General features: G+C 46.3%; 1 protein-coding gene across 1 annotated transcript in view; it reads right to left on the reverse strand.

Moving 5' to 3' along the window:
* The window catches only part of LOC103362486 (suppressor of tumorigenicity 14 protein homolog), a 26,280-nt gene extending 20,970 nt beyond the window's left edge, over window positions 1-5,310 (reverse strand). Inside the window, exon 1 of the mRNA XM_008288853.1 lies at window positions 5,026-5,310. Coding sequence (XP_008287075.1) covers window positions 5,026-5,067 — 42 coding nt within the window. The 5' untranslated portion in view covers window positions 5,068-5,310. The remainder of the gene's footprint in view (window positions 1-5,025) is intronic.
* Window positions 5,311-14,926: the final 9,616 nt, after the last annotated feature.

Below are 14,926 nucleotides of genomic sequence, written 5' to 3' on the forward strand. Positions count from 1 at the left end.
TTATAATAATAATAATAATAATAATAATAATAATAATAACAATAACAACACATGAAGACTCAGTGTTTCTGTATTTATGAAGTTTCTCACAATTAAATCCAAGAAGGTAAAAATTCTTTTATTCATTAACTGTAAAGTGAAATTAAAATATTTTAAATCTTGATTTTTTATTGATTTAATCTTTTAAACCAAACCCAGGACCCACTTCTGCCCGAGTCCTCCTCCAGCTTCACAGCCTTCAGCACCTCGGAGGCCTTCAGACGCCTGGACCTGGTTCTGTTTGGTTGATGTTTTGGTTGTAAAGAGTCCAAACTGACTCGATGAGGAACTGCTCTTGGTCCTTGTTTCAGAATAAGCCGAGCTTTCAGCTTTCAGCATGAACTGTGTGAAGACGTGAACGTATCGGCGGCTTAAAGGGAAACAGGAAGTGGATTCTTCAGGATTTTCATGAACTACAGGCTGGAGCTGAACAGGAACTAAAGCTGAACTAGAACTAGAAGGACCCGGTACCATGAATAGCCCTCTGCTCTGCTCCTGGCCTGTGATTGGTCGCTACCTGTAGGATCCTGTGATGGACCATAAAGCTCGGCTCCTCCTCTTTCAGAACCGTCAGAATTCTCTCATGAGCCCAGATACTTTCATGGGATGAACCAGGACAGACTCAGCGCAGCATTGAGAAGAAGCTTTAGCAGAAGCTGAAGGACGATCTCTGATCTCTGAACGTCTAAACAGAAACACCTGAGAGCACGACTCGTACTTTGTTGTTTTTTGAGAACAAAAGAAAAGAAACTAATGAAAGCTGTTGGACGCAGAGCGCATAAACCCGAGTGTTGGAGGCAGAAACACTTTCACATGTTCTGTCTGGTCTTTGGTCACGTGGTCCAGCCTTCAGTAAAAACCAGGTCACTGTAGAAAACGAGCAGTGACCAGATGAGAGTAGAAACGCTCACGCTGGTCTGGTTTTGAGATCTTTGATGCTCATTTGGTCGTCAGCTGAAGGCGTCTGTGGATCTCAGCTTCTTCTCACCCCGACAGCAGACGGTCCAGTCTCTGTCCATCGGCACCGATACCGGCCACAGCAGGCCGATGAAGCCCGCTCTGATGGTCCAGAGTACCAAGACGTGACAGAACCTCCTGGTGCACTTCAGGCAGGTGTATTTAAAGATCCAACCACAGCAGCATGATGAGCAGTAACCAAGCAGGCAGGACCGTGGACCACCAGCAAGCACAGGTTTGATCTGGGCCGGTTCAGTCCAGGTCCTGGTTTAATAAGAAACAGATCGCCGTGACTGAGGCGTTTAGTTTCTTGGGTCACAGAGCAGCTCAGCGCCTCCTTCAGGCTTCATGTGTGACAGGTTTGAATCCAGAGAACCAGCTGAACCAGCCGGATCTTACTCACAAACAAATACTAGCGTTCTGTCACAGCCGCTGGAAGTGGCGCCCCCTGTTGACAAGCCCAGAGATGGGCAGCAGGTCGATTTTGTGGCTAAAGTTTTATTTTTGTTCTCTGTTTACTTTTGTTTTCGCTTGTTTGGGGAAGTTTAGAGAAAGTTGCTGGTTTGGGTTTAAAGTCAATCAGTTCCTCCAGAACTTCCTCAGAACATCTGGTCCTTCATCTACATTAACTCTATCTACTGACCAGAGTTCTGCCTTCAGAGGTCCAGGTCCTTGAAGTCCACAGAGGAGGGTCCAGGTTTTAAAGAAAGAAACATCATGTGTCTATCTGCTGTTCTGATGAAGTTCTGAGGCTCAGAAATGATGGAAAAGGAAAATCAACGGTGTGGACGGAGCTCCCAGCATCACTGCCGACTCTGTTCAGGCTCTGCTGGACCAGCGTCCAATGGGACGCCTCGCATGAGCACCAGACCAATGAGGTTGGAGATCCCTGCAGCTGTCGTTGTGACTGAACTGTTAGTCGTAGAGTTAAAGTGTCTGAGGAGGGACATCAGAACCACATCACTACTGTCTGACTGTGGATTGGTCAGAATGAACAAACATCTGGAGTCAGACCTCTGACCGGCCACCGCATGACGACGACCAGTCTGAAGGATGTGGGCGTCTGTGAAGGTGGTTCTGGTCCCAGGATGTGAAAAACTGATGATCTGGTCTGAAGCTGTGAGAACCTCTCAGCACCTGATTAACCGTCCTGATTGGTGGGTAGCACTGACCTGTATGAGAAGAACCAAGTCCAGCAGCTAAACAGGCGGCTGATGGACAACAGCTCACCAGCATCGGTCCGAGTCCGATTGGGTTCAGTCCTCATTCATGTGTTCTTTGGGGCCCAAACTAAGTTTATAAAACACTCTGGCTGAACTTTGAGTTTGATATTTTTCACACCTGGATGTTTTCCTCTTTTTGTGTATAAACTAATCATCTAGCGTCCAGTGTCTCCTGAAATCCGTCAACCACAGCCTGAATGTTTGGGGGGACACATGGACCCATCCCAGAATTCAGTGAGTCCTGCTGGATCCATTCAACATCTGATCTGATGGAACTGTTCTGTCTGAGTCACCACATTTCTGGACTGTTGGAGTTTGATTTCTGGACATTATGAACCATTAAAGTTACAAACATTCGGCGGTCTGGAAGGTGATATAACGTACACCACCAGCAGAGGGCGCTGCAGCACCGCTACTGCTCAGCTCAGAGCCGTTACAGTGAACGACTGTTGGACGAGGATTTATACATAACAGTTTATGAAGCAGCCCTGAGATCCTCCTCAAGCAGCCGACCTGCCGTTCACACCTCCATCCAGTCCTCTCCAGACACTTTCAGCACCGTTCAGGTCTGGCCTCGTCCCTCCTCAGGCGGTTTCTCCACAAATAATACCTTGAGTCAGCCCTCTTCAGGCAGTTTGACGACCACTAACACCAGGAGTCCTCTTGGTTCAGGCCTCCCCACACATTTCACCAGAACCACCACCTTGATCCATTCGTGTCCAGGCAGGTTGACCATCTCCAGGCAGGTTGACCATCTCCAGGCAGGTTTAGCATCTCCAGGCAGGTTGACCATCTCCAGGCAGGTTTAGCATAACTAACACTTTCATCCATTCCTCCCCAAGCAGCTCAACCAGTACTAACATCCTGAGTCATGCCAATCTCAGCTAATGTACTAAATACGTGGAACTCCTCACCAGGCAGCTGCAGCCACATGAATGAAGGCGACGCGTTTAAAGAACAACAACAGAAGTCCAGTTACTTCCTCCTGAAGCTCTGAGGATCATTTGCTGCGTATAGATCTATTGGTTTCTGTGGTGTTTATACCAGGAGCTATAAACTGAGAATAGAGCAACGTAACGTCAGAAAAACGTTGATGTAACCACAAACTTCACCACTTTCTTATATTTCTGCTCATGCAGCAGTTTGATAAAAACTGAAGCTCAGACAGACGGAACAGGATCCAGACTGCAGCTCAGCTTCATGGTAAATATAATCTGTCAAACCATCCGAGAGTTTCTGGGCGTCAGTCACTGACCTGTAATCTGCTAACAGGACACTAGAGGTCAGTGTTTCATCAGTTCTACTCCAGAGACTTCCACAGTTCCACCTTCACACTGTGAACATTCCAGAGTCCACAGAGGAGGGTCCAGATTGATCACTTTAATGGACTTTTTCCATCATGTCTGAGCCTCAGAACTTCATCAGTACCGCAGATAGACACATGACATGTAGGAGGAAGAACACGTCTGGGTTCTGCTAGAACCTGACACCAGATCAGTTCTACTCTGTTTCTAAATGTTCAGTCGTCCTGAACAGAAAACCTCCTGGCTGGGATCTCACCTCATGAATTACTCTGATTCACACAATCTTGGTATTTATGCAAAAATCAATCACCGATCAGCAGGAATGTTTAGCCCACAGTAGCTGAAAGTTCAAGCTAGCTGGTGCTGCAGCAAGCTAATCCAGCATAATGCTACCAGGCTAACATAGAGGCAGCTAGCAGAGTGACCTGTACACAGATAATTACACGTTTTTACTGCTGCTGAACTGTTTTATGTCCTGTATTAGATTATAGCCAATAGTTGATCAGACATCCAGCATTAGCCAGGCGGCTAATGTTGTAGCTACCTCAAGACACATGTTCCCACAAGGACAATAAACTAAATCATGTTGTGTCGTGTTGGAACGCTTCAGGACGTTGTTGTCTTGGATCATGTTGTATCTGATGCTGTTGAGATCATGTTGGAAGACAAATGAAGTCCACAGTCAGTGTTACAGAATCACATCAATCAAGGTTTATTATGAACAGGAACAGGTAGCATACAGGAAGTCTGACATTCAGCATCATTATACATTTTAAAGTCATTGGTAATAATCATCTATCAGCTGAATCACAACTTGATAATCCCACAAAGCCACCGTCAGCAGAAAGATATGAGAAGCTGAAATAAACTGTAGGAACAGAAACAATGCTGCAGCTCATGAGCAGTGGTCCAGCCTGGTTCACAAACTGGACCAGAACAGGGAGGCAACACCTGTGTGGTGACCACAGCAACATATTGGAACAAAACCCAACCAAGATGTGCATTAAAGAGCAGAACAACACAACCCTGCTGCTGGTCTCTGGAGACGGGCCTCCTTCAGCTCTGACAAAGAAAAGACAGGAACACCTGGTGTCCAGGTGGAGGGTCGTCAGTGTAGCAACACTGGAAAGAGACTAACATGNCATCCTGCGAATCCAACTGATGTTTTCTCTGCAGCCGAACCAGAACCCACAGGCTGCTGTCTGGAGGCGGTTCTGCTTCTCTGGACCTTCCCTCAAATGGAGACCCGGATGAGTTCAGGACCGCTGCTGCCACCAGATGATCAGAATAAATCCACTGACTGGTTCTGATCCAAAATAATCAATAAGTAATAATCAGTAAAACTGTTCCTGGATCAGTGGGGCTTTCAGCTGTTCGTTGACACCAGTCATGAGCCGGGACAGAACCCATCAGAACCAGTCCAGTCTGGACACAAACCCCCTCACCAGCTTCCTCATTCTGGACTCCGGTGACGTCACGGCCGGTACCAGGTACGGACTCACCTGCGTCGGACTGAACTTCTGTCCTGAGTCCAGTGAATCCATAAGAGACGGTGTTGGTTCTGCTTCGTGATCCACCAGAGTTCAGCGTCCGGAGCGTCCCGCGGTCATGGCGGCAGGTGAGCGAGAGGGTTCGGGGAGGGTTCTGGGAGGGTTCGGGAGGGTTCTGGGAGGGTTCGGGTTAGCGGCGCTTCGGAGCCGCTGAGCTGAACGTCCCGGTGTGAGTCGGTGCTTCCGTCGGTTCGGCGGCAGGAAACAGGTGAAGGAGCGGATCGGGGAGAGCAGCAGGTAGAACACACCTGACACCTGACACCTGACCGCAGAGCTCCCATCAGCCACCGCGGCACTGGCTACGTCACAGCCCTGCTGATGACGGAGNGTGATCTGTCTGAAGTTAACTGTAGCCCTGAAAAGTCCTCATTCAGCTGCTGAACGCTGCAAAGATGTTGGAAACAACCCTGTGGTTGTGCAGCCTTCAATAAAGAATGAGGGAACTGAAAGTGAAAGCAAACAGTAACCAGACTGGTGTAGGTTGTGTTTAAAGACAAAGAAACACTCACCATTGACCTGGCTTTCAGCTGGTTAATGTTATTTTTGTCATCAAGCGTCTGTGGATCTCTGCAGGTCAGGTTCCTCTGATCCCAACAGCAGACGATCCAGTCTCCGTCCATCAGCACCGATACCGGCCACAGCAGGCAGATGAAGATCGCTCTGATGATCCACTTGAACAAAATGCAACAAAACTTATGGGTGCACTTCAGGCAGGTGTATTTAAAGAGCACCTGAAAGGATCCCTTCAACCACAGCACCATGATGATTATTAGAAATGTTGGCAGGATCATGTATACCCAGCAATCAGCGGTTTGATCTTTGCAGGAGCAGTCGAAGTCTTTGTCGAATATGACGTGATATAAAAAAATCCCAATGACTGCGGTGTAGACATCAACGGTTTTAGTGACTTGGGTCACAAAGTGTGTCAGTGCTTCTTTCAGGCTCTGCATGTTTGACAGGTTTGAATCCTCTGAAGAAAAAACAAACACATAAACAGGACCACCAGGAGGCAAAGCTCTCTCTGTGGCCAGCAGTGCATTCTTATATAGTACCAGCATATAGTGAGAAACAGTTCAGGGGGGTGGAGCTCATAGTACAAGTACAAACATGGGCTGGACTCCATCGTTCAGTGAAAAAACATATTTGCAGTCTTAGTGTGTACTTTATCTGCTCCATCTGATAAATGTCTCGTACTTTCTGAGTCCAGGTGTTCTATGTGGCGGGATTCTTTATCTTTATCTTTATTCATGTTTTGCACATCAGTGCTGCTGCAAGTACGGCATTTAAAGGGTATTTCCTGGGCGACCCATCTAGGCCATTAAGTATTCCTCCCAATAGTGCGACTACAGGGTCTTCTGGAATATTCTGTTGGAAAACCTGACTGAGGGCATCAAAAACATCTCTCCAGAAAGTTTGAATTGTATAATTCATCCTACATCCACCCAACCGGTGGAGGCAGATGGCCGTCCCTCCCTGAGCCTGGTTCTGTCCGAGGTTTTTTTTCCCCTGTGGGGGTTTTCGGTTCCTTCCCACCAGCAGACTGCTGAAGTTTATAGAGAATCCAGATGTTTGGATTGTTGGGTGTTTCTGTCTTTGTGAAGCGCTATGAGATGACTTGTTGTTGTAAATATGCGCTATACAAATAAAACTGAATTGAACTGAATTGAAAGTGCTTCATTTGGGACATAACTAGAATACATGGGTGTGATGTGGAATGTGCGTCTCACAGATTCTCCAGCATCAACTGGGATATACTGGGTTCATCTTGACTATTATTTCTGGTGTTCTAAAGAACCTTGTGATTACTGTCCATTTGAATTCCCTCCATGTGTTTGAGTTTGTGGCTCGATGTGCCTCAGTCCAAACCTCCATCCAAGTATCCTGTGAGATGTTAATGTTCACCTCCACCTCCCATCTCTGTTTAATCTGTTTAATTCAACCCAATTCAAACGCACAAAATCTGCCAGAAAGGTTAGGGTCTGTTGAATGAAAGTGCAGAATTGTAATCTGTAGGGAACTGTGTGAACTCGTTAATAGAAAGATGGCCTACAGTTTACCAATATTTTCTTCCCATTTGTATTTCCATTAAAATGTTTCTATGAGAGTGGGTTTTGTAATTTTCTCCCTTTCCTGTGTGTTGTCAAGAAGATTCTTAGTTGTAAACATCTGAAACAATCTGTCCTGGGGAGGTCAAAGTCTTCTTTTACCTGTTCAAAGGATTTAAGATTATCACCCTCCAACAACTGGTGCAGATAGACGATATCATGGCTCATCAACACCCTGCCAGATTTTCTTTTGGATTTTTGGATATCCCCTGGTTCCGAATCTTACACCATATGGAACTATCCACGCTTCACGCTAACCCTACCGGCTACCCACCCGAACATGCTCCCATGGACTCTTTAGAGCCACCTCCTGGAAGGTCCTCCAGGAGAAAGCGTGGTTCTCGGCATACCAAGACCTTGCTGCTCCCCAGTGTCGCAGAAGTCCTGCCGCTGAGCGTCGTTGCCGAGCGGGTCGACGCTGCCTCTGATCCTGTTCCTGTTCCTGAGCAGGGTGATGCCATCTCCGCTGACCTTGTTCCAAAGCGGAGTGACGCTGAAGCGCCAAATACTGGGACCAGCCAGAGCTGACTGACAATTCCACTGGAGTATAGACTGCTCCAGAGTCAGCCAACTACTCCCCTGGCAAAGAGATCTCCTTCGTCTCTGGGCTCCAGTCCGGTCTTTCAAGGGATTCCGTCTCTTTCAATGCCAAATCTGTCACAAGTGCAGTCAGATTTTGGACATTCATCAAAAAGACAGTAAAAGACTATTTAATGGCTTCTGGTTCACCAGTTTCACAACGCTGCAACATCTCAACATCGCTCTCTAGCATCGCTGTCCCTTTGGAACAAGTTCTAATTCTATTTAACAACTCTCCAGACATACCACCTTTTTGCCTCACTATGTTTTTCAACTCTGCCACTCTATAAACACTGGACCTCAAGTTGATACTAGCATCATCAACATACAGGGGTTTCCCTTTTACAGGAGGCAACTGGTAAAAGACTCCTACAGCCACAACACTCACTTTCCCAAAAGGGGAAAAATCTCTTTGTTTGATGTGCTGTAAGTTTCCATGTAGGTAAAACAGTTTCTGATCTACCATGGAGATTTCATCAGTAAGCAAACAAATGAACCTTTCTTCACCCAAAGCTGTGTATGGTAAGCGCACATCTTTTGCAATACAAAGGATGTTGTGGAAAGTTGCTGCATGCAAACTGTATGCAGCGATCCCTGTAGGAGCAGCAAACAAAACACAAATGTTGTCAGGCTGACGACACGTCCTTGACAACAACCTCATGGCCTCATATTGAATAGCCTTTATGAAGTGAGTTTTACCTGTGCCTGCACCACCTGTAATAAAAACATGGAGTGGATCTGGGGTTTTCCCTGCAGTCTTATCAAAACACCATTGCCGTATCTGATTTAAAAAACAACAGTCAGCTGTGTCTCATTCAAAGACCTAATCAAAGCCAGTCCATCACTACAGCACATATTGTTATTGCTCTTTTTCAAATGGGAAACAGGTAGCACCTGCCAGATCAACAGGCACGAGACACCTATCCTGAAACATACAATGCTGCTGTCTATCGTGCAACAGCTCATCACCAGCACATGTTTCACCACCTTCTACTTGCTCACTGTCATTTCCTGTAACTTCAGTATCTTTGTCCATACAAAACTAAACACTAAACCATGCTTCATTAAACTCTACATCTTTATAATACCTATTATGTGCACAGTGTCAACGAACTGGTACTCATAATGTCCTGTATAGGTTAACTTGCGCTTTCATTTGACAGGCACCAATGAGCCTTTTGTATTAGAACGGGCAGCACATTATTTGTCTGAACAATATTTGCAGGAACACGTCACAGGTGCATGTACTACATTTTGCCCACCTTTAGGTAACGCTAACATTTTCATAAAGGGAATGTGTAGTGTAATTAAATGTTGTTCTAAGCTGTTGGAGTCCCAGTTTGTTGATTGCACTCTCAGATGGCATTTCACCGTTACTGACCTTGTAATGACAAGTGAAACAGATCCACAGCTGACCTGTAGCACTATCCAGCCATAGACATGGGTTTCCACACTCCTCGTTACACTTATGTAGGTAGTCTTCAGCAATACATACATCTGCAACTGAAGCTATGTCTTTTCTATTGTCATACGATGACCTTTTCCACTGTAACACTTGCTGCCTAAACAACAATCTACGGCAAACACAACACACAAAATCTGGCCCATCTTTGATCTTCTCTAAAAATGTCAGCATGACAGAACCAAACTGCTGGGACTTCTCCTTCAGCTGTTTCATCCTGAGTGTGTTACCGGCTACAACACGCTTCTTATGCTCAGGATTTCCATGGTACTTCCTCGTACTCATGGCTTTTACATTCTGCCTGTGCACCTCACTTTCCATATATGTCCTTTTCTTTCTGTCCTTGTCTTCCTCCCTAAAGTAACAACTGGCAGATCGTTGCTCTGTACTGGGCCTTTGATAATATCATGAACACCTGCAATCTCAGACAAATTCCCTGTTCCTCATTAATTTAAACCCCTAAATGTACTTAAAGTTTTATATTTCATCCTCCACTTAGGATTCTGAAGAAATAACTACAACTTCCAGCAGCGTTACAATACAGCGTGATTGGACACGCCATGAAATGTGTAGTTCTTCTTGGGGTTTACAACTAGGCTTGTGTTTTTGTATTAATAAACTAAAATAAATTAACTGAAGTCCTGACAAATGTGCTACTGTTAAAGTATAATTCGTGTAGTATGAAATAAGTGTAACAGAGTACATCGTATTGTGGTATTTTTTGCGTTTTTATTACACCCGCAGTGTTTGGGGGAAATTTGCGCTTATTGCTAAGGCAACCCTGAAGAGACCGAGAAGACATCCGTCCTACAGGTTCTGTAATGTTTTTGTGTACAGTAGGTGGCGATAATGCACCTGAACGTTGGATGCCAACCGACAAATCAATAGAAGAAGAAGCAGGAGCAGCAGCAGCAGCAGCAGCTAGGCTAGTAGCTAACGTAGACAGCCTTGACGAGCTAGCTAAAAGCTGCACAAAGCTAAAGGGACATTCACCACCGCTGGCCTCTCAGTTACAACAGTCAGATTATCCATGGCTGTGATCACAGAACATGTTCCGGTCCGTTTTCCTGCATGTGTCCTTCTGTTCAGAGTTGTGTTCGTTTACAGAGAATTGAAAGTAACAACGAGCATGTAGCCCAAACACAGTGAAAGCACTTATATTTTACCACAAGTAAACGGTAATAGCTTTGAACGATATCGTTGGGATCACTTTCAGAGCGATCTCAGAACAGCTTCTCTCTGCCTGGATATATTGCTGGTCTTTTCCAGTAACTCCGTATTCATTCTTCCAAAAGATGAGAATAAGAAAGGGTTAGAGAGGTTTGTAGATTGCAGAAGAGAAATGTAGGAGAAAGGAATGTTTGGAGATTGTATCAGTCCTCCACCAACACAGACAGATTTCATCTTGTTTCCTGTGAGGAGAGCTAAAAGCAACACAAAGATGCAGAAAGGCTGCAAACAGGGACTCCAGAGACAGTAGATAAGAAGGTCGACAGGGTTTTAGTGGGTTGAGAATGTTTTTTAGGTAAAGCTGTGGTTGAGAGAAGATGGGATGAGCACCTGGATCCATAAGATCCACTGGACACTGACTCAGACCCTCCAGAGACACTGACTGAACTTCAGACCGACTGACAACGACCACAACCCTGGAAATGAAACCCTACCAGAACCTGGAAAGAACTCCACTGAAAAAATCCTCCACAAAGAGTCCACTGTGGAGATTAGGTTGTAGTAAAGATAATTAAAGCCTCAGTTTCAGAAGGAACCTCATGGCAGTCCACCACCTATCATGACTCCATCCAGTCCCACAGGTTTAAACGTAGCTCATTTAGCTCACATCAGAAGTCCCAGACCTACACAGATGCAGCTGGAGTCCCCAGAGGTGACCTGATGAATATAAACTGGTGAGACATCCCTGTTCTGGTGGGTGACCATAAACAAACCTGTGGACAGAATTAATTACATTCACTTTAATGATGAGAGAATTAATAATGTGAGTAGAGATGCTGGACTACATGACCAGTCGGCTGCTACTTCCCTGATGACTTATCAACACAGGACGGCCTTGATTTCCTGCTAGCTGACAGAGGAGGTGTGTGTGCTGTGTCTGGATTTATGTCACTACTTGCAGCAGTAACCGTGTTAACTTTATGTGGAGGTTGCTGCATACCATGCATCAGGCACCTCTGTCTAAAGTGTATTACCACAGCCAGTAATGATCAGCTCCCCACACCTCCTCCTGATCAATTATCCCAGCATGCAGGTGGAATGGTTCCACTGGTCTCCCTCTCTGAGCCCGGAGAGGATGAGACGACGACAAAGACCGTTATTGGTACCCCTGAACCCCTGTACATCCACTGATTCTGCTACGGTCACCACATATCCCTGTGGAGTTGGTTACCGCTGTAGGATGTGATCCAGCTGAGCTAACGTTTCTACCTTCATTTAACTGACATGATAAAATCATGTCAAAAGGGGGGAATGTTAGAATTAAGTATGTTTTCGGCTATCGTGTATTAGAAAACATGTGCATGGCGTGACAAACAGTTAATAACACCAACAGGGCAAAACACAGGCGCATTAAATACACAATGATTACACGAGATAACGAGGCCCAGACAGACAGCAGAACAACTGCACTGGCAAACAGATGAATGGAGCGGGGAAGGGGGGCAGGTGGAGGCTAGTCCAGAACAGAGTCCAGTAGTGACCAGATTGATGATGGATGGCAATCAGGTGATCCAGGCAGGCTGCAGATGGATCAGGCGGGAAGGTTCAGGACCGGAGCTACCAGAGACACTGGCTAGCGAACAGGCGATCAAACAGCAGAGCAAAAGCAGAATTATGGCCGAAGTTAAACTGACTGGAGTCGTTCAACAGTCCAGCGTCGAGCAGTGGTCAGAGTCTGGCTTTTATGGCACAGGTAGAGTAGTTTCAGGTGGACCACTCGACGCTGCAGCCGTGTTTACTGAGGAGATTATCCAATAGTCAGAACCTGCCTGATTAGCCACGCTCTGAAGGAACTGGAAAGGGATAGACACCGGGACAAACAACATAGTAGGACGGTCGCTGCCAGGGCCTGGTTGCCGGGAGTGGGATTGGCAGACCAGGGACTCAATCTCCCTGGAGAGGGAGGACATGAAACAGACTGTAGGGAGGATGGCTTCAGGCTCTCTGGGGGTATCATCAGCAGAAAACTGCCTAGAAAGAGCATCAGGTTTAATGTCACGGGAGCCAGATCGATAAGTCAGGGTGAAGTCAAAACATGTGAAACATAGAGTCCACCAAGTCTGCCAGGGCGTTTAGCTTCTTGGTGGTCTGAATACACTCCAGGTTCTTGTGGTCAGTCCGTACAACGAATGGGTGTTCAGCTTCTTCCAGCCAGTGTCTCCATTCCTCCCAAGCAATGTTGACAGCAAGCACTTCCCAGTTTCCAATGTCGTAGTTCAATTCAGCCGGGACAGGATTCTGGAGAAGAATGCACATCAATGAAACTTTTCATCAGACTTGGAACGCAAGGACAGAACTGCTCCCACTCCAATGTCAGAGGTTTTCACTTCTACTATGAATCTGAGTGCTGGATCCAGTTGTACAAGGGATGAGGACACAAAATGATGTTGAGGTCCAAGAAGGCCTTGTGGGCTTCCAAGGTCCAAAGGAATGGAGAGGAGGTGGAGGTCAGGGCAGTCAGGGGAGCACCGATCTTACTGCAGACGGTAGAAATGAATAAATCCCAGGAAAGGTTGAATTTGTTTGCGTTTCTCTGGTTAGGGTTAACCCAGTCCTCGACCTGGTTGGGTTCATTCTATCACTTCCCCTTTGGAGATGATGTCCTTCAGGCAGTTCAAGTACCTCTGCACAGCCAGGAGAGTAAATGAACTGTCAACTGTAATTCAGTTTTGTAAGTAAACACTTTCTTTTCTAAGTCTCTGAGTTTGTCCTTATTCGAGTCTGTACCTGAGTTCTCCACAAACCTGTGACACTGCATGTCCTGTCTGCGCCCAGACTAAGACCTCCCGACACCCCTGCCGGTCTACTTCAGGCAGTTCCAGTTCCTCAGTGCACCTGGTCAGACATCTCTCTGGCCTTCATCACTCGTCTCCCTGTGTCAGAAGGTAGCACCACAGTGCTCATGGTGGTGGATTGCTTCTCCAAGATGCTGCCGTGGATATTATGCTTTCATCTCCTGGTTCTGAAGGTGCTCCTCTCTCTGTTGGGGGTGTCGGTGAGCCTGTCTTCGGAAGAACATCCCCATTCCGATGGACAGATGGAAAGATCAAACCAGGAACTGGAGACTGATCTGCACCGTCTGGTGATCTCTCCCTTCTAGTGCGCCTCTGGGTACCAACCACCGCTGTCCTCTGCCCTGGGAAGGAGGCGTGGTCCATCTGCCATGACTCTAATTCAATGTTATGTAAGTGCAAGTGGACCTGGGCCCGACAAGTCCTCCTCCAGAAGTTGCCCGCTACAAGAGGGCGGTGGACCACCATTGGACCATTGCTCCCCAATACAAAGTGGATGACACGGTCTGGCCGGCAACCCAGGATCTTCTTCTTTGTACAGAGTACAAAGTACTCGTAAATTGACTCCTTGTTTTGGTGGCACTCTGTGGAATCCGTGAGAATTCATCTGACGCTCATGTCAGCCGTGTCAAGCCTTCAAAAGAGAGTCCACTGGTGCACAATTGCTTTGTGTTCTCAGGATAACGTCTTCTCAGTGCAACCTTTAATCTAATAATCTTACATCTTGGAACAACTTCTACCTTCTAACAGGTGAAGATGAGGTCATTGTGCCCTCAGACATAACGGTTCTCCATCAACCACCACTAAAGACAAGAACCCCACTAGACATAGAAAACCAGGAGTTCAGTCTTGATGCCGATAGTTTGCCTCAGCAACAACAAGAGGTTGACATCTGTCACATTTGGGTATAAATGAACATCTGCACCAGACGGAGAACCTCACCGACAGCCTGCCAGCTGTGGTTGACTTTCTGTCTATGATAAATGACCCAAAGACCGATCCAGGCTGACTGAAGCTTTTGTTTCTCACCTTGAGTCTAGTTAGAAAATTCCCCGACAGGCTTCTAGGAGACGATCACTGACCTGTAATCTGCGAACAGGACACTAGAGGTCAGTGTTTCATCAGTTCTACGCCAACATCCAAACCCCCTCATGTGTTCATTCTCAGTTTCCTGTCATTCCATTAAATTCAAACACATCTGAACAAAGATCCTGCCTGAGACCAGGTCCAGGGTTCAGACTGAGACACCTGGATGGATGTAGAACTGATCTGGTGTCAGGTTCTAGCAGAACCCAGATGTGTTCTTCCTCCTAAATGTCATGTGTCTATCTGCTGTACTGATGAAGTTCTGAGGCTCAGAAATGATGGAAAAAGTCCATTAAAGTGATCAATCTGGACCCTCCTCTGTGGACTTCAAGGACCTGGACCTCTGGTCAGCAGATAAAGGTGCTGCAGATACAGAACCAGATGTTCTGAGGAGGTCATGTGGACATTTTCTCAGATATGTTCTGTGGGTTTGAGGACAAACTGGGCTCAGACCACGTTCTGGTTTCTGTTGTCTTTATTAGTGGAATGGAATATACACCTCTGTGCTTTAAAGCTGTTTTCTCCATCGTTCGTTCATTCGTCACTCTGAGACTGAACGCCGACTGAACCGACGCGTTGCCTCCATCTTTATGTTTATT

This window comes from Stegastes partitus, unplaced genomic scaffold, assembly GCF_000690725.1.
Source record: "Stegastes partitus isolate 25-593 unplaced genomic scaffold, Stegastes_partitus-1.0.2 Scaffold577, whole genome shotgun sequence".
In the NCBI taxonomy this organism is placed as follows: Eukaryota; Metazoa; Chordata; class Actinopteri; family Pomacentridae; genus Stegastes; species Stegastes partitus.